We start from the raw sequence: 20,261 nt of genomic DNA, 5'->3' as shown, positions 1-20,261 counted from the left end.
AAAATATTGGCATCAGTCTTAAATATCAACAACAATGCTATCTATAAAATGACTGAAACATACAGACCACCAGCATGTTCCCCTAAGCTGTGAAAGCTACTGGGAGACCTCAGATGTACCTGCAGATTACACCACAACCACCTCTCCTGCATCAATTGTTACGGTCTGGTAGTTTGTTGGCCTCTGTCGAGAGGGTAAAATTGATACTTCTATGTATTTGCTTTGGGCAGTTTTGGCAATTACACTTGTATGGAGGCACTGAAGCACAACCTGGAGTCAAAATAAAAAGAATCCCCATTGCATTGATGTCCAATAAAACTTTACATATTCCTGTTTGATAATTGGATAAAATACATTTTCAGGTTCATTCAGATAACAGAAACTCTTGGTGCCTTCACAGGAAAACCACACAACGTGTCAACATTTCCTGGCTAGCAGGTGCTTTGTTATTTCATTGTGTACTTTGATCATACTCGCACTGACACTTGCACCAGATGGCTGAAGAGTGAAGTCTAACACTTACCAGGCCAGCAATGGGAGTGGAAAGCCTGTTCACTCGTTTGATGATTCCAGGTTTCAACTGGTTGATTAAGCTATGAAAACAATGTTAGAGAAAAGGATATTTGTTAAAAAAAAAAAAAAAAAAAAGTACAAACAATGTTTAGTAATCAAGTCTGACCTTCAGCTGAGAATGAAAAACATTTTAAATAAAGGGACAGTTTTTAACTAAATCTGATGCTACATATTACAGAAGACTCAGTTTAACTGATCTAGCCTAACTAGTACAGAGTAAGCCAAATCCTCCATTCCATGAGGTATAGGATATCCATGATAATCCAATTTCAGTAAAAAAGGATACAAAATAAAAACAGGGTAAAGTGAATACCTCAGATATAGATTACAACAACCCGCTTGAGCATCATTACTTACTCGCAAAGCAAAACCCCGTTTTCCAGGGCAGCACGAAAGTCACTGCAGCCAAAGGATTTTCCAGTCACTTCCTAATTTTGGAAGAGAGAAATAAAAAAAAGAGAACACCTGCATCTATTAATCATAATTAATTTTTTAACTAAATATAATACTCCATGTTTTAAAAGGCTTTGCTTACTTTAATGACCATTTATGGGCCACGAAGTAAAACATTTGGCTTCACATATCATCTATTTTCCCCTCAGATACAATTCAGATTCAGTGGCATCTGCACAACTACTTCAGCTGATTAACATAAAACAGAACCTAAAAGAGGCTGCTCCATATAAAGTGAAACCAAAAATTTACACCACTTCAAATAAAAAAGGCACATTGTCACCCATTCCACCACCAATATGCTTAAGGTTAGCTAGGATTACAAAAATTGTTCAATTTGCTTATATGTCAGATTAATAAGAATGTACCATTTAAAAAAAAGAAAAAGTAGACATTTACATACAATGCCTTTAAACAATTTGGGAAAGACAATTTGATGAAGGTGTGGTTTTGTACACTTCTGATCATGGATGAGGATGTTCAGTTCATATCAATTTAAACTACCTGGAGGCATGCCTGTGGATGTACAGGTCCTCAAAAAATTAGCATATTGTGATAAAGTTCATTATTTTCTATAATGTCATGATGAAAATTTAACATTCATATATTTTAGATTCATTGCACACCAACTGAAATATTTCAGGTCTTTTATTGTCTTAATACGGATGATTTTGGCATACAGCTCATGAAAATGCAAAATTCCTATCTCACAAAATTAGCATATCATTAAAAGGGTCTCTAAACGAGCTATGAACCTAATCATCTGAATGAACGAGTTAACTCTAAACACTTGGAAAAGATTCCTGAGGCCTTTAAAACTCCCAGCCTGGTTCATCACTCAAAACCCCAATCATGGGTAAGACTGCTGACCTGACTGCTGTCCAGAAGGCCACTATTGACACCCTCAAGCAAGAGGGTAAGACACAGAAAGACATTTCTGAACGAATAGGCTGTTCCCAGAGTGCTGTATCAAGGCACCTCAGTGGGAAGTCTGTGGGAAGGAAAAAGTGTGGCAGAAAACGCTGCACAACGAGAAGAGGTGACCGGACCCTGAGGAAGATTGTGGAGAAGGGCCGATTCCAGACCTTGGGGGACCTGCGGAAGCAGTGGACTGAGTCTGGAGTAGAAACATCCAGAGCCACCGTGCACAGGCGTGTGCAGGAAATGGGCTACAGGTGCCGCATTCCCCAGACCTGGTCTACAGAGAAGCAGCACTGGACTGTTGCTCAGTGGTCCAAAGTACTTTTTTCGGATGAAAACAAATTCTGCATGTCATGCGGAAATCAAGGTGCCAGAGTCTGGAGGAAGACTGGGGAGAAGGAAATGCCAAAATGCCAGAAGTCCAGTGTCAAGTACCCACAGTCAGTGATAGTCTGGGGTGCCGTGTCAGCTGCTGGTGTTGGTCCACTGTGTTTTATCAAGGGCAGGGTCAATGCAGCTAGCTATCAGGAGATTTTGGAGCACTTCATGCTTCCATCTGCTGAAAAGCTTTATGGAGATGAAGATTTCGTTTTTCAGCACGACCTGGCACCTGCTCACAGTGCCAAAACCACTGGTAAATGGTTTACTGACCATGGTATCACTGTGCTCAATTGGCCTGCCAACTCTCCTGACCTGAACCCCATAGAGAATCTGTGGGATATTGTGAAGAGAACGTTGAGAGACTCAAGACCCAACACTCTGGATGAGCTAAAGGCCGCTATCGAAGCATCCTGGGCCTCCATAAGACCTCAGCAGTGCCACAGGCTGATTGCCTCCATGCCACGCCACATTGAAGCAGTCATTTCTGCAAAAGGATTCCCGACCAAGTATTGAGTGCATAACTGTACATGATTATTTGAAGGTTGACGTTTTTTGTATTAAAAACACTTTTCTTTTATTGGTCGGATGAAATATGCTAATTTTGTGAGATAGGAATTTTGGGTTTTCATGAGCTATATGCCAAAATCATCCGTATTAAGACAATAAAAGACCTGAAAAATTTCAGTTAGTGTGCAATGAATCTAAAATATATGAATGTTAAATTTTCATCATTACATTATAGAAAATAATGAACTTTATCACAATATGCTAATTTTTTGAGAAGGACCTGTATTTCCAAAGGCAGAACTTTGAACACACCACTTCCTTGTGTGACATAAGAAAAAAAAAAAAAAAGAAACTCCAAATGCCTGAGACTAATATGTTTGTCTGTTCAAAGTATTATAACTATAATCCAGCCATCATATCATTAGGGAAGCCGATAGGTTATGGGTCCTGGACATGTTGTATTACAAAACACGAGTATCAATGCTAGAACAAACAAGAGCTTTTTTGGATATGCTGAAAGTAAGCTGTTAAAGATGGCTCCCTTATCTAGTCAAATTAGTTCCTTACCAGCATGGACTGAAAAAGACAGAGTAGCTATTACTATATTAGGCAATATATATATATATATATATATATTGCCTAATATAGTAATAGCTACTCTGTATCAGGAGTAGCTATATATATATATATATATATATATATATATATATATATATATATATATATATATATATATATATATATATATATATATATATATATATATATATATATATATAAAGAAAATAAATTTAAAAAAATCCAGATTGCAGTGTTCAAATGCAAAAGAGGCTTTAACCCAAGTCACAGTTAAAAAAAAAAAAAAAAAAAAAGCAATTTAACCAAATATACAATAAACTTTTGAATTTAACAAGGCAATGTTCTGGTCTGTAAAACACTCAACTGATAAGATTTTTTTTCTATATGTAGATGTACCTACCTGACTTATGGTAAACATATTTTCTTTATTCAAAAACCAGAACTGTTAACCAATGCAAATTCCTTTATACAATGTGCCAACATCTGTATGTTACACACAAGATGCTTACCAGGAATTTAAACTGGGTTAAATAGTCATATACTCCCACAGCGTCAATACAGCTGTCAGTTAACTGTATAATCTACTAAATACAGTGACAAAAAAAACTGAATAAAAAAAACAAAAAACGAACACCACTTTTTTGTAATCGTCGACTGTAAAAACAAACTAAATAAACTGGACTGTGTACAGCAATGCATTTTCACTCAGCAGCTAAAATAATCTTAATTTAAACCACAGAATCCAAGTGCAAAAACCTATTTGCTGAACAAATTTAAAAAACAAACAATTAGCACAAAAATGTGTAAAATGTTTGTGGTGAAAAACAAATTTGCAAAAGGACAGAGGGGACAATCAGGGCGGGGGGGCTTTTGTAATGAGGACATAAAAATGGCAAGTCCTCCTTTATAACTAACAGAGGGCCCTCAAAAGGTTGCTTGTCTCACTAATTAGTCCCCCCAGGAATCCAAAATCCCAATTCACTTTTAGCTGAATCGGGCACTGGGTATAATGCATATGTTTCTCGGCAGTCAGACAAAACAATGCAGTGCAAGGTCAACGTGGCAAAACACAATGTGCCACTGTGGGGCAACGTCTGCATCTACACATTAATCTAACATTTCAGTAAGCGTCCACAAAGCAAAACAAATACGTAGCAGAACATTTAAAAACCCTATAGTACATTTATCAGTTTCCTTCAATCCTCAAAAGGAAAGTAATATAAACATTTGTCCAGAAGTTTGTTCTGATACAATTTTAAGCTTTTTCATACATCATAAAAGCCATTTTACATTGAAGTTATTAAGACTGTCCAAAGAGGTCATGTAATGTCAGTTTAATAGACTAGGTTGCTCACCACAGTGAATTTGCTTTAGTTTCACTTAATATTAAATTATCCTTTTAAATAGGTTCATGCATTCACATTGACCTACAGGCAAACATGAGCAAACATTCACACGTAGCTGGAATGAAACACAGCAACAACACATATTCTGGAAGCTTATCATCTTGCACGTTGTAGCTTAGGATATTAGTGACACCACATTTACATTGTGATTTGGAAAAGGAAGAACATATGACACAATTTGTCGATTGAAAATTTACACGCTTTGCTTCGCTCCTGTCTAACACACACACACACAGCTCATCATTGTTCGCCACCCTTTCATCTGTCAGTGCAGGAAAATAGACGGTAAAATTGGCACGGGCTTCCTGCCAAGAGAGCTCTGAACAAAATTCTCATAATGATCTACTCAGACACAAGTGACATTAATGGTCCCATTTACAGCTGATTGACATTCAGCGCCCACAACCCAGATGTTGTATATTCTGGTGATGATTTGAGGATTACAGCTTGTACAATTATTGGACACAAGTGAGGCTAAAATACCAAGATTGTGTTTTAGTGTAAAAACCACATCCTCCACCATGCATGGCAAAGCATGCCAACCATGTGTGGGACAATAGCGTGCAGAGATCTTCTATCACCCTCTTTTGCAAGTTTACCTCATCCTTCTCAAACAGACGCTGAAAATAAACCTCTCATGGCATAAAGACAAGCTGTTGCAGATAGGCGTTTCCTATTTAAAATATAAGCAATTATCTGTTCGTTTAAATGCTGCATTCAAATCAATTTTTTATCCGAGACGAAAGGGAGGATTTCAGACAAGCTTTTCTATTTTCAGGGTACACACTTGGACCAGAGTCTTATCAAGGTATGCTTTGCATTAAGATAAGTATGCAAAGTGGCGCCAGGTTAAATGCGAGAGTACTAAAAAGAAAGAAAAAGAAAAAGCAGCGGCTTGTAGGCTACAGAGTTAATGGTGAGGCAAACAATGCACGTTAATAAAAAATTAATAAAATAAATCACTTCACTGGTTTCACTTTAGGTTTTATTCCATTTAAACCCAAATATTGTGAATGTTTGCACAGGAAGGAGTGAGAAAAACTCAAGTTTGAGCAGTAAATGAATCAACGTGTGATGTAAATGGACCGACCTCAATCCAGCGCTGAGCTTCGGTGAAGGCGTCTTCACAGCTGACGCTGCTCTGCTGGCGCCACTCCATCTTAATATTCAGACCAAGCGAAAGGTGCAGCTCTAATTGAAGGGCAAAACAGGCAGCATTCATTAGTTACGGGGCGCGGCCGTCACCGAGCATACAACCCGCAGCAAGCATTTTAACTACGTTCAATTAACGAAACCAAACATGAGCAAATGTGGCAACACAGCAGAGGGGAAAAAGGCAAATGAGAAATGAACCGCTACCTGAGGTCGTTTCTCTGGTTAACCTGAGCTGCAGTATGATGCTCTCCGGCCAAAGTTCCCTGATAATTGACGTCCAGTTTATTACTAGACACAGTCCACACTTATGCTACTGACTTTCCATCACTGTGACAAGTTTCACTTATTAAGTGTTGCAGACAAAAAGGTCTCCGCCCACTAGAAAACTTCAAGCAAAGTTTTTGAAGGGAAGTGAAACCGAGAGGAGAGGTTTGCTGGCTCCCTAGCGGTTGGTTTGTGCACAACACTGGGGTGTGTGTGTGAGATGTAGTCGGAATTTGGCATGTTTTTTGTTTTTGTTTGTTTGTTTTGGACAAACTGTTTTTGTCCAATACAAAAAAACTAAGACAGAAACTACCACTCGTTGCACATTTTTAAATACTAAACCCCAAATATCTAAATAAATTTCCTCATCTGAGGGTTCAGCGTTTAACAGAGACTTGGGTGGTACCTGCTGCATGAGGGCAATATTAGCAAGTGTTGAAAATTAGACATCTGTATTATACACACTTTTATTTATAGAAAAAAAAAAACTCCTTTCTCAGTCAACAAGGGTCGGTTTGGATAGCTACACTACTGGGTCAGAGCATTTCCAAACCTGACACTCCCATGGGTCATTCATAGGCTGCAATGGTCCACTTTCAGTGGTTAATGAGTGTTCTCACATAAGGGTGTGAGGGATATTTGCATAGCCAGTCAGAGTCAGAGTGCTCATGTTGACCATAACATAACCACTTTTAGCAGGATATGTCTTGGCCACAAAGTAAAAATGGCTCAGGAATGGTTTGAGAAGCAGAATGATTTTGAGTTGCTGATCTGGCCTCTAAATTCTCCAGTTGAGTTTAGTTTTAAAGTAAAATCCTGACTTTGCCAACATGTTTCTTTTGACTGTACGTAAGTTAAAGGTATAAAGGAGTCCTGACTTTTATCAGTGAAACCAATGTCAAAGCCTGGGAGCCAAAGATAAATTACCAAAATACCAGTGGAAACATGCAAAATGCTTGTCTGTTGTCTCTTTTCTTCCTCTTGACAAAACTCTGGGGTAACTTTACTTTAATCTGAAAAGAGGACTTTGGACCACTGAGCAACAGTCCAGTTCTTTTCCTCCTTAGCCCAGGTAAGATGCTTGTAGCTCATGTGTAGAATTTGTGCGTGGGTTCTCCTGATGTGTTGACTCCATCCTCAGTCAAGTCCTTGTGAAACTCCCCCAAATTAGCTTGGAGTTTGCTTGACAATCCTCTCAAGGTAGTGGTTATCCCTGTTGCTGGTGCACCTTTTCCCACCACATTTTTTTCCATCACTCAACTTTCTACAAATGTGATTGGATATAGCACTCTGTGAACAACCAGCTTCTTTAGCAATGACCATTTGTGGCAGCCTTTACTTTCTAGGGGTGGAAAATAGTCATTCCCTTATACTTTGTGTTTTACTCAGGTTCCTAAAGAGCTGCTGTGCCTTCAGGTTGCAACAGCAAAAAAAAAAAAGAAGAACAGGGACATGGTAATTATAGCTACAGACATGGATCTTACTGACTTGCAAGTCTGCAACTATAATTATTTCAATATTTGAGGCATTTGCATGTTACATAATCAATGACAAACCTCTTGCAACATGTCCCATTTTGCAATATTTTAGTTGTTAGCTCTTCTTGTTTAATCATGAATGTAGTTTTAGCTGTCTCTGTACAGACAGCTGCTGTTTGATACAGTGCTATGGAAATGACAACACATTTCAAGGGCAGATCTCTTCACCGACTCATCTTTTATTCTGATGTGATAAAGGATGACCTGTGACAATTTCATTTCCACACATGGACCGTGTTGCTAGTAAAAGAAAATTGTTTTTATCTTACATTTTCATGTACCTGAAAGTATAATGAGAGCCTGCTGAATGGGCCTCATCCTGTATTACCGTTCATGCTTCATCCAAACCAATTTCCTGCCACATGCCTAAGGATTTGCACTGCAAAAGGAAACAGGGGCAATGATGAAATCACATAATGATAAAGTAAAGTTAGATGCAAGGGTGTAGGACACTGTTGCAAATTTAATGAATAATCTACAGGTCCTTCTCAAAATATTAGCATATTGTGATAAAGTTCATTATTTTCCATAATGTCATGATGAAAATTTAACATTCATATATTTTAGATTCATTGCACACTAACTGAAATATTTCAGGTCTTTTATTGTCTTAATACGGATGATTTTGGCATACAGCTCATGAAAACCCAAAATTCCTATCTCACAAAATTAGCATATTTCATCCGACCAATATAAGAAAAGTGTTTTTAATACAAAAAACGTCAACCTTCAAATAATCATGTACAGTTATGCACTCAATACTTGGTCGGGAATCCTTTTGCAGAAATGACTGCTTCAATGCGGCGTGGCATGGAGGCAATCAGCCTGTGGCACTGCTGAGGTCTTATGGAGGCCCAGGATGCTTCGATAGCGGCCTTTAGCTCATCCAGAGTGTTGGGTCTTGAGTCTCTCAACGTTCTCTTCACAATATCCCACAGATTCTCTATGGGGTTCAGGTCAGGAGAGTTGGCAGGCCAATTGAGCACAGTGATACCATGGTCAGTAAACCATTTACCAGTGGTTTTGGCACTGTGAGCAGGTGCCAGGTCGTGCTGAAAAATGAAATCTTCATCTCCATAAAGCTTTTCAGCAGATGGAAGCATGAAGTGCTCCAAAATCTCCTGATAGCTAGCTGCATTGACCCTGCCCTTGATAAAACACAGTGGACCAACACCACAATCTTCCTCAGGGTCCGGTCACCTCTTCTTGTTGTGCAGCGTTTTCTGCCACACTTTTTCCTTCCCACAGACTTCCCACTGAGGTGCCTTGATACAGCACTCTGGGAACAGCCTATTCGTTCAGAAATTTCTTTCTGTGTCTTACCCTCTTGCTTGAGGGTGTCAATAGTGGCCTTCTGGACAGCAGTCAGGTCAGCAGTCTTACCCATGATTGGGGTTTTGAGTGATGAACCAGGCTGGGAGTTTTAAAGGCCTCAGGAATCTTTTGCAGGTGTTTAGAGTTAACTCGTTGATTCAGATGATTAGGTTCATAGCTCGTTTAGAGACCCTTTTAATGATATGCTAATTTTGTGAGATAGGAATTTTGAGTTTTCATGGGCTGTATGCCAAAATCATCCGTATTAAGACAATAAAAGACCTGAAATATTTCAGTTAGTGTGCAATGAATCTAAAATATATGAATGTTAAATTTTCATCATGACATTATGGAAAATAATGAACTTTATCACAATATGCTAATATTTTGAGAAGGACCTGTATATTCTCTATGTTGCTTCTATTAGACAAGAGGGGAAAAATGGAAGATTGAAATTCTCAAACTGTTTTGCTTTTTTTGTCTGCTTTCAGCCTAAATCATTTTACATGTAAGTATCTACAATGTTCTGAAATCTTACTTAAGCTATTGTGCACTTTGAATATTTTTTTATTTTCAGCATCCCAAAGGTCATGCTTTTGCAGGGCCCTGATCGCCACTTGTCCTTCTGTATTGGAAAACTACTTCTTTTAGAGTGAATTACATACATATATATTATCAGGTCTAAATTACTGCCCTTATACATGGGATACTAATGGATTAGAAAAAAAACTAGAATAGACAAAAGACTGCAGTTAAAACAGACCAGCTCATCATCTGTATACTGAAGGATACTACACGCACTTATCTATTGATTAGATAAGAAGCAAGATTACTGTTAGTATTACCTTATCACGAGACAGCTCAGAACCTACGGTAATTACAGGCAGTGTGAGGGTTCATCCTGATGGTACATTACTGTAATGTCTGTTCAAGATGGCAGAAATGAATATCAAAGCCGGAAAGATTATTTTTTTTTTATCCTAATATGCTGATTGTGTATTCATGTCACAGTTAAGTCTATTGTGTTTTTTTTAAATGAATAATTTATTTAAATGAGTGTGTTATGCATATTTGGACTGTAGGTATCCAAGAAGCAGGACTAATCCATAAGCATATGCACCATGTCTTTTGCACAAATATTCAGAAACTGTTATGAGAAAAATAAAATGATTTTGGTGATTTGCTATGAAAAGTGTCCCATTTTATATTAGCATGCCATGTCTGTTCCCTCTTTGATAAGGAACAAGTCCAACAATGGGGATGAACAGCAGAAAAAAATGAAACATAAAAAAACCATCAGAATACAGAGATGAAATGTATTTCATTTTACTTGCTTGCGGTGGGGTTTCCTATGAATACATTAACTTATCAGAGCTGGGGAATTAATCTTTTTGTTGCACTTGAGTGCCAGCAGGGGTTGCTGTAACTCTGCATGTGCATGCGTTATTTGAGGATAGGGAAAGAGGGGGTGTGAGGAGAGTTTGCAGGCAGGGTGAAATGGAGAGTGAAGACAATCTGATTTGTCTCCACACGAAGCAGTACTCTCCCATATTTTCCATCTCTGTGTTCCCCTAGGTCCAATCCACAGTAAGGTGAAGAGTAATGCGAGTAATGCTACATGCTGAAGAATATTCAGTTTTCAATTATATCCACTATCATTTCTGCTGTCAGCAGAAGCAATATCAACAACTAATCAGCGTTCCATTGTACACAGGATACCATGTGAAATGGACAAAAAAATGTGACGGACATTAAAACACTAACCATAAAATATCTGAATGTGGAAATTACTGTTTACATATCTTAGCCATAACAAACAGTTTCATGATTCAGCAACTGTTGTTAGTGTAAAGTTGTTTTGACAGAATTTTATAGATGGATGTTTAGTTTGAGTGCCGCACAAGGTCTTACTCAAATATGTGATTAAATAAATGCACGTTATTTTATTTTCTGCTTAAACGTTAGAAAAATATTTTTATGCAGGACATTTTAAACATCTGGGCAATAGTGAATTGCTGCTGCAGAAATTAACTGATCATTTTAAAACTTTTGGAAATTCAATAAAATGTGTGATTGTTGAGAAAACATGCAAACCAATACAAAAGAGTAGGAGAGTTTTATTGGCATAATGCCAACAGAAAAGAGCTTTAATAGCTTTTTTATTGTCACAGTTTACACCGGCTTTTTATGTTCATTCATGAATCTCAAGTTAAATACAACATACGACCCTAAATAACAAAATAAATCATATGATGAACACCACCAGATCTCAGTCTGTCATTTGTTTCACCATAGATACTTGTGAAGTCAACCCATTATGCCTGTCTGTAAAGTCAAAGGACTTCCTCAACTATATTAGCCACTTTACACAGTGAGAGTGAGCATAACATTATGCTGCTCTGCTTTTATGAAGATATTACAGGTCCTTCTCAAAATATTAGCATATTGTGATAAAGTTCATTATTTTCCATAATGTCATGATGAAAATTTAACATTCATATATTTTAGATTCATTGCACACTAACTGAAATATTTCAGGTCTTTTATTGTCTTAATACAGATGATTTTGGCATACAGCTCATGAAAACCCAAAATTCCTATCTCACAAAATTAGCATATTTCATCCGACCAATAAAAGAAAAGTGTTTTTAATACAAAAAACATCAACCTTCAAATAATCATGTACAGTTATGCACTCAATACTTGGTCGGGAATCCTTTTGCAGAAATGACTGCTTCAATGCGGCGTGGCATGGAGGCAATCAGCCTGTGGCACTGCTGAGGTCTTATGGAGGCCCAGGATGCTTCGATAGCGGCCTTTAGCTCATCCAGAGTGTTGGGTCTTGAGTCTCTCAACGTTCTCTTCACAATATCCCACAGATTCTCTATGGGGTTCAGGTCAGGAGAGTTGGCAGGCCAATTGAGCACAGTGATACCATGGTCAGTAAACCATTTACCAGTGGTTTTGGCACTGTGAGCAGGTGCCAGGTCGTGCTGAAAAACGAAATCTTCATCTCCATAAAGCTTTTCAGCAGATGGAAGCATGAAGTGCTCCAAAATCTCCTGATAGCTAGCTGCATTGACCCTGCCCTTGATAAAACACAGTGGACCAACACCAGCAGCTGACACGGCACCCCAGACCATCACTGACTGTGGGTACTTGACACTGGACTTCTGGCATTTTGGCATTTCCTTCTCCCCAGTCTTCCTCCAGACTCTGGCACCTTGATTTCCGAATGACATGCAGAATTTGCTTTCATCCGAAAAAAGTACTTTGGACCACTGAGCAACAGTCCAGTGCTGCTTCTCTGTAGCCCAGGTCAGGCGCTTCTGCCGCTGTTTCTGGTTCAAAAGTGGCTTGACCTGGGGAATGCGGCACCTGTAGCCCATTTCCTGCACACGCCTGTGCACGGTGGCTCTGGATGTTTCTACTCCAGACTCAGTCCACTGCTTCCGCAGGTCCCCCAAGGTCTGGAATCGGCCCTTCTCCACAATCTTCCTCAGGGTCCGGTCACCTCTTCTCGTTGTGCAGCGTTTTCTGCCACACCTTTTCCTTCCCACAGACTTCCCACTGAGGTGCCTTGATACAGCACTCTGGGAACAGCCTATTCGTTCAGAAATTTCTTTCTGTGTCTTACCCTCTTGCTTGAGGTGTCAATAGTGGCCTTCTGGACAGCAGTCAGGTCGGCAGTCTTACCCATGATTGGGGTTTTGAGTGATGAACCAGGCTGGGAGTTTTAAAGGCCTCAGGAATCTTTTGCAGGTGTTTAGAGTTAACTCGTTGATTCAGATAATTAGGTTCATAGCTCGTTTAGAGACCCTTTTAAAGATATGCTAATTTTGTGAGATTGGAATTTTGGGTTTTCATGAGCTGTATGCCAAAATCATCCGTATTAAGACAATAAAAGACCTGAAATATTTCAGTTAGTGTGCAATGAATCTAAAATATATGAATGTTAAATTTTCATCATTACATTATGGAAAATAATGAACTTTATCACAATATGCTAATATTTTGAGAAGGACCTGTATGTGAGACTCATTATGGTCCTGGTGCTAGCTGGAAGGTTGCCCTGCGTTCTTTTCTGAACTGCTTGAAAGGCAAATGAAGGAAAAAAGGCAACCCTCAGAAATGCAGCAACTGTTGACATCCAGAGAATTTAACATTTTCAAATAATGATATGCAAGTTGATAAACCATTTTATTAATGATGAAAATATATAAAAAACGAAGGAACATATACCCCTTGAATCCAGATATTTATATACACTGTATAAAAGCCACACAACATTTTTTCCCTCAATGTCTGACATTAAATTAGACTAAACTTTTCCTGTTTTTGGTCAGTTAGGATTGCTAAACTATTGATATCTGCTAAAGTTCAGAGCCATAAGATTTTGCTCAGATGTTCTTTAAATTCAGATGTACATAAATCTTGTTAGTTTATGGAAGAATTGCCCTATAAACTGTACAAACATTTTGTATTTCCTTCTACAAGCTCCTAAAAATAGCTTGCTGGAATTTTGGCCCATTCCTCCTGACACAATGCTTGTGAGTTAGGTTTGTAGGTCACCTTGCTCACACCTTCATGGCTTCGTGAAAACCACTCCAAACTCTGACTTTGTCATCTTTAAGCCATAGTGTAACTAATTTGGTGGTATGCTTAGAACCATAGACCATTTCAAAGATCCAATTATGCCTAAACTTTAAACTACTGGCTGATGTCTTATGATGTTGCTTCAATACTTCCAAGTCATGTTCTTATGTATTTTGCTCACTCCCTTTTGAAATGCACCAGTCCACCCTGCAGCAAAATGACATCCTATGATCCTGACACTCTCAAACTTCATAGTTGGGATGATGTTCTCAGACTTGCAAGCTTCCATCTTCTAGAAATAATATACCAATGGCCAAACATTTAAATTTTGTTACATCAGACCACAGGACATGTTCCCCTAAATGTCCCTGGGTGCGTTTGCAAATTGTAATCTGGCTTTTTATGTTGCCTTTTCAGCCCATGTCGGTACAGGATGCATTTCGATGTGGATAATTACACTATCTTAGCAGCTTTAGCCAGTATCTTGTGCTTCTTGTGCAAACATGTTCATCTCTGTAACACAGAACACACGATGGCTGGACATTTCCATTGTGTTTATACTTTGTATAATTGTTTGAACAGATGAACGTGGCACCTTTAGGTGTCTCTGTGTTCCCCTGTGATGGATTGGTGATGTGTCCAGGGTGTACCCTGCCTCCTGCCCAATGACTGCTGGAGATAGGCACCAGCGACCCTGCAAGGATAGGTAGGTATGGAAAATGGAAGGATGTCTTAACAGGTGACAGAATTTCAATTAGACGGTACCAAGACAGGGAAAAATAAAAATAAAAATGCATCCAAGACCAGTGCTTTCTAAGCATTGTTTGTTTAAAAGATACCCTACAAGATTAATTCCAAAATGACAATGTGCTGTAGTATTGAAAAAGAAATCTCAACACTAAATGTCATGGTAAGTGTCACTGGGTATCATGACAAATTACCCGATTTATTGTCCTCTATCAATAAAATGGGTTTTCACAATTTCACAAGGCTGCTGCTTGAAATCTAAATGAAGAAAATTGTATTTTCCAGTCAGGTTAAATTCATTCAAATTAACCATTTTAATTTATTTCACTTTAATTTATTTTATTTCAGACTCTTCATTCAGTTTCAAAAGGCTCTGTCACTATAGTCTAACGGCGCAGATTTACAGTTTCCCTTCTTCACCTCAACCACTCCCTTCTCCCTTGTGGCTGGTGTGTGTTGTCACAGGGAAAGACTGAAACATTATCACAACAGGATGTGGGCTAGGAGAACACTGAGAGTGCTTCCTCTGCAATGAAAGTCACCTGGGAGACTCTCCAATTATCATTGCATTTTAATGCAACATCTGAGTCTGAGCTCAGATGTTGCATCAGATTTTGTCAGCTCAGAAGAACCAAGGGGAGAGTCTATGATGGATGTTCTTGAAAAAAGAAGTAGTTTTTTTTTTTTTTTTTTTATCTTGGAATGATTTGGATGTGCTGTCCTTTGACAAACTTGTAAACAACCCTTTGCAAGTTCATATAATAAACAAAACCTGAAATCTTTTAAACTGAGTTTCATCATGAAGAAGTATTGCTGTAAAATCCTCTCCAAGATCATGTAACTGCTTATCTGCTCAACTGCTTCTGTAACTTATCGCTTTAAGTGAATGTCTACACATGGCCAGAACTTTTACATAAGGAAAAAGGTTTTCTTTACTTTCCCAAAAAATGTATAGTTTTAAATACACTTTTTTTAGAGACATATAAACTTGAATTGCAAAGAGTTTATAATTGCACAAAAAAGTCCAAAAATAAAATGTATGTCCAAAGAATTACCAAGTGCTTTTTTACTCTTACTCTGATTTGCTGTAAATTCTCACCCTGAGGTGGTATATTAAAACTGTTGTCTTTTTGTATGCAGAAGCTACCAATAGGGTAAGTATGTTAGAAAAGCTAGTATTAATGTAATTTCAACCATCGACCTGTGTTTTAATTATGAATCTAACACAGAAATGTTGGGACTATTTGTCTCAATCATCTGTTCATTTCTCTTTCTCGTTATTGATTCATGTCAACTGCTTCAGGTTTCAATGGATTAACATCAGTGAGGAGCTGAGCTCATAAATGTAATCAGAGTGGCTTTTCTTGCTGGAGTGAGTGAGGATGTGTGAGGAAACTTGGCATGGACTCCAGAATCCTCACCAACGTCTACTGGAGCATCATTGGGAGTAGCTTAGCTATGCTGCTCTTTTATCCCAAGAACCACAAAGGGTTATTAGATTGACTCAGTGCATTTTAGGGACTGAAATGTCAGCGGATAGATAACCTAAACTTGGACTGACGGAGGAGAATGTTTTAGTGAAAAATCTATTAGGTGAAACTAGTATTCACAACAGAATATGTACTGACAGTTAAATAGGAACAAACAATAGTTCACATCCTCAGAGGACATGAGTTCTCATGAGAAAACAGCAGATAAACTAGTAAAAAAAAAAAAACCTTAGCAGTCGATTTTATTGCAAGAAATCTTGGGAAATGATCACCGTAACAGCAACAATTCTTGCCAGCTGACAGCAACCAGTGTTGCTGTCTCAGGTGAGCTGAACAATGCCAGCCAATGTTTTTTTATTATTATTATTTTATGCAGGTAACAAACAACATGACAGTTTACTTAGTGTGATCATAGACTCCACCAGGCAAAAATGGACTCTGTCTTTACACTGGATGAACACCGAATTAAACGATAAGATGTCCCTACTGTCAGATATAAAGTGTTATCTTTAATTAAGGTGTATTTGATCAAATAATAAAACAAGTTTAGAATGAGGCTTTGTGCTTTGTTTACCATGGTCACAAAATTATATCAGATGCAGACCCAGATATTTGGTGTAATTAATTTATCCTAGAGCTTTATTGCATTGTATTGGTGTTAAAATATCATATGCTGTGATTCTTGATCCTAACATTATTTCTATCTCCTAATTGTGGATTTGCATTGTTTGGCAGACTAAAGTTGTAATATGCATTAGCAGCATGCTGTTTCAAAATAAACATTCTTGTGGTTTTACTCTTGTTTTTTAACAGTTGTATACTGTTATACTCATTTTTAGATGTTTTTGCCATGATTGAAACCTTTTAAGCTTTGTTGTCATGTCTTCCCATTGCGTTCACAGCAACCTTCGTTTGTTAGGTAAAACATTCATGCTTAATATGACTATGTATTTGATATCAAACATAGATTAAACATTGTTAAAAGACAATACCTGGAAATATATAAATATAAATGCAAGTTCTGCAGATTAGGTCATTCAGCCCAAAGTATCCATTGTCCAAGTGATTAATGAGAATGGATAGGTGGGTAAAAAACACTACAGACATAATACTAATTAATAAATTAATTAATAAGAATATATCATTGTTTGTTCTTTTTAGTGACTCATCTTTCATTTTTCCACAAGGAGATGGCAATTTGTTTTACACTTTTGGTTTCAATGTAAAATTGTTATGATTATGCATATGTTGCACTATATGATGTATGCTATTAATAATATTGGGAAAATGTTGAAATTATTCAACATTATATAATTTTCTGACTAATAAATCAGGAAAAACATGTGAAGGATTTTGCTCCTTATTGCAGTTGCTATTTTCAGCTTGAGCAACAGTTGTGGAATATGTACCACATCCATGTGATTCTGCCGTATTCCTGAGCAATTTTTGCTTTCAGTCTTCATTGTTGACAAGCAATAGACTTTTTTTAAGGACAAACATTCAACTTGTCACAGCAGGGAAAGTAGAGAGGAATTAATGATGGCTGAATCCCAATTAAGGGAGGTCCTGCTTTGGTGCATGCTCGGTCACTGTCATGGCTCACTGGTGCACCCTCATTGATTCCACCTGTTCTGTCATTACTGTGGCAAGTCAAAATGTCTCCTCCAGAAAAGGTGGAAATTGAAAAAAAGATTCCTAACAAAGTAAAATTATCAGAAAGTCAATAAGTGCCGGTCAAGATCAGAGGTAGTCTGAACAATTCTCTTATTGATGAGGAAAGACACTTACATACTTCCTTTGTTATGTTTTTTTTTTTAAAGGAATGCTCTTGAACATCAATTTTGGAAGGAAATGTGATCATTCGTTTCCCTAATTTTTCATGACTGTACATGTTAAAGTTAAATGCTTTATCATTTCTCTACATGGTCAGTGTTGGTGCAATGTGTTATGCAGTAACTGTCATAAGGTGGGTTTTTGATAGACCAAAATGCAGGGAAGAACTCCTGAAGCTCAAGGTTTCCAGGTAAGATGAGTCTTTATTATCCATGGCAGGACACAGACAGGATAGCTAACACACGAGATCGTACATACAAATAACATACGAAACCAGCGGGGAACAAAGGAAACAAACGGGCTTGAATACAAAAACTGAACAGCAGGAGGAACCAATGACAAACGTGACAAGACAATCAGGGGAAAACACAGAACAGGTGTGGGTTTGGGGTGCAGGCAGAGCCAGATTAACCATATGGACAACTGGGCAATTGCCCAGGGGCCCACGGCCTCTAAAGGGCCCAGGTTAGTGAGGGCACAAGCAAAATGTCTGGTTATCTCCAGCTTTATGTTAAACTTTCTGCCGGAGCCTTTGCGCTGCACAGAGAGACACTGCATGTGACTGTGAACGCGAGTTGAGACCCTCTCCTCATTGGTCAGTCCGCATGCAGGTGACGCCGATCAGAAGGACATCAGAAAATTTAAAGAATATACCGAAAATAGGTAATTTCTTCACTCCCTTTAATGTTGCCTACTGTTTTGTTAAGTCAGCTTCTGTCAACGAGAACAATTCAGCTAGCCAGGACTTTTCTTCACCGCCGGCACTAGCTTACGTTTACAGCCCGGAGAGCGAAGAGCCGGCAGCATCTTCAAACAGTGGCCCAGATTCTGCTGCGAGTGCGACCATTGAGGGAAGCGGTGATGGTTTCAGAAATGCTTTTTCATAAATGAAATTAGTAATCAATAATCCTATTTGCATTTTAATTTTCTTCTTCAAGACTGCTCATTCTTTCACTTAATTAAAATGAAAAAGAAAAAGACATTTGAGATTTATTTTTCAAAATGTACCCCAGCAAATAGATACCAAAATTCAATTTGAAATGTAAAATTTGAAAATGAAAAAGCATTTCCAGAATGTGGCTGCATTATTTGACCCATAAATAAAATTAGTAATCAATCATCATTTCTGAAAATGCTTTTTCATTTGAAATATGGTAACGATTTGCTTCCATACCAAATATCCTGCATCAGTAAGGGAGTCCGGACTTGGTAGTAGGACACGGTCCCTCACCAACGATGTGCTTCATTGCCGGCTCCAAAACAACCAAATTGTGCCAAGGAAATGGCTGCTTTACTCTCCTTCAACTGGATCAGTTCATTGCTATGCCTGCAAGCTCCTGTCATCCCAAAAGCATGCATTTATCAGCGGATTCTGTGATTGGAAACGTCCAGAGAGGGTTAGTGATCACGAAAAGAGTGCAGAACATAAATAAAACATGCTGTCTTTATTGCACAGGTCTAAATACGCAAGCAGAGTGGACGCTTCTCTTGCCTGACAGTTAAAAATGAGTTGAGGACCACAATGTCACAGACACGGCTCTCTGCGCTTTCTCTCTTCGCCATCGAACATGAACTTGTTAGTGGCCTTGATTTCCAAGATATTAAACACCAGTTTGCACAATCAAAATCCAGAAAAAAGCCAGTGTAAGATGTGTTTGCCAACTGAAAGCTATCAAATTTAAACATGCGTTTCCTCATTATTTAGGATTGAAATTGTGTATTTTGTCATTTGTATTGGGGATAAGTGTTATTAAATAAAAATTGAATGGTTTGAATGTGGTTGCTTATTTATTGTTTTGTGAAATTGGAGGACACTTCCCTCCCTCTCAATGTAGTGGGTCAATTTTACCAGATTATACTGATGCTTTCATGTTTTCATAGCATCATATGTGAGTGTGTGTCCTTAACAAGAGGACATAGTGCATTTGTAGTTCAATGAGCATTTGGACATTTGTACATCAGAATACACTTGATGACAGTTAGAATTTGAAGTATTGAGTATATTTATTGTGTATTACGGTAATTTATTCTGTATTTTGCGAGATTATGGTGATCCTGGGGTCGTGATGATGGGGTCCTTGAATATTGTTGCCCAGGGTACAGCAAAGTGTTAATCTGGCCCTGGGTGCAGGGAGACAGAAAACACAGGACTAGACCAGGTAATATAACAAAAACACAAGCAGGTATGACAATAATAGTTTCTTTTTGTTTGTCAATCCGAGCTGAATACCTGAATAGTCACAGATGAGTTTATACTGTATGTTTGGGGTCATAGGCAGATCAGTTCTTTCTACAGCCTTTAGCCTTTCCATCACTGTGGTTAAGGTTGATCTTTGTAGTACAAGCCCTTAAAACACATAATTTTTGAAGTCAGTCTCTGTAATAAATGGCAAATTCAGCCTGGCCTTCCTACTCTTGCTTTTGATGGGCTTGAATATTATGTTGTATGTTTGTGAATTAATCAAGTCTTCTGGTAACAGCAGATTGTGATACCTTCACTGTGG

The 20,261-nt window shown here is 38.1% G+C and overlaps 1 protein-coding gene across 6 annotated transcripts in view; it reads right to left on the bottom strand.

Annotated features, from left to right (window-relative positions):
- lmo7b (LIM domain 7b) overlaps positions 1–6,400 on the bottom strand; it is a 42,215-nt gene extending 35,815 nt beyond the window's left edge. For 3 of the 6 annotated variants that reach the window (XM_047364109.1, XM_047364113.1, XM_047364111.1), the window contains exons 1-4: positions 6,180–6,399; positions 5,911–6,011; positions 931–1,001; positions 524–593 (exon numbers count right to left, since the gene is read on the bottom strand). In XM_047364109.1, coding sequence (XP_047220065.1) covers positions 524–593; positions 931–1,001; positions 5,911–5,979 — 210 coding nt within the window. In that variant the 5' untranslated portion in view covers positions 5,980–6,011; positions 6,180–6,399. Of the gene's footprint in view, positions 1–523; positions 594–930; positions 1,002–5,910; positions 6,012–6,179 lie in introns of all 6 variants that reach the window. The other 3 variants (XM_047364110.1, XM_047364114.1, XM_047364112.1) reach the window with 2 other exon arrangements.
- Positions 6,401–20,261: the final 13,861 nt, after the last annotated feature.

The sequence above is a fragment of the Girardinichthys multiradiatus genome, chromosome 4 (assembly GCF_021462225.1).
Source record: "Girardinichthys multiradiatus isolate DD_20200921_A chromosome 4, DD_fGirMul_XY1, whole genome shotgun sequence".
Lineage (NCBI taxonomy): Eukaryota > Metazoa > Chordata > Actinopteri > Cyprinodontiformes > Goodeidae > Girardinichthys > Girardinichthys multiradiatus.
Note: the sequence above shows the minus strand (reverse complement) of the source record. Positions and strands in the feature narration are given on the sequence as shown.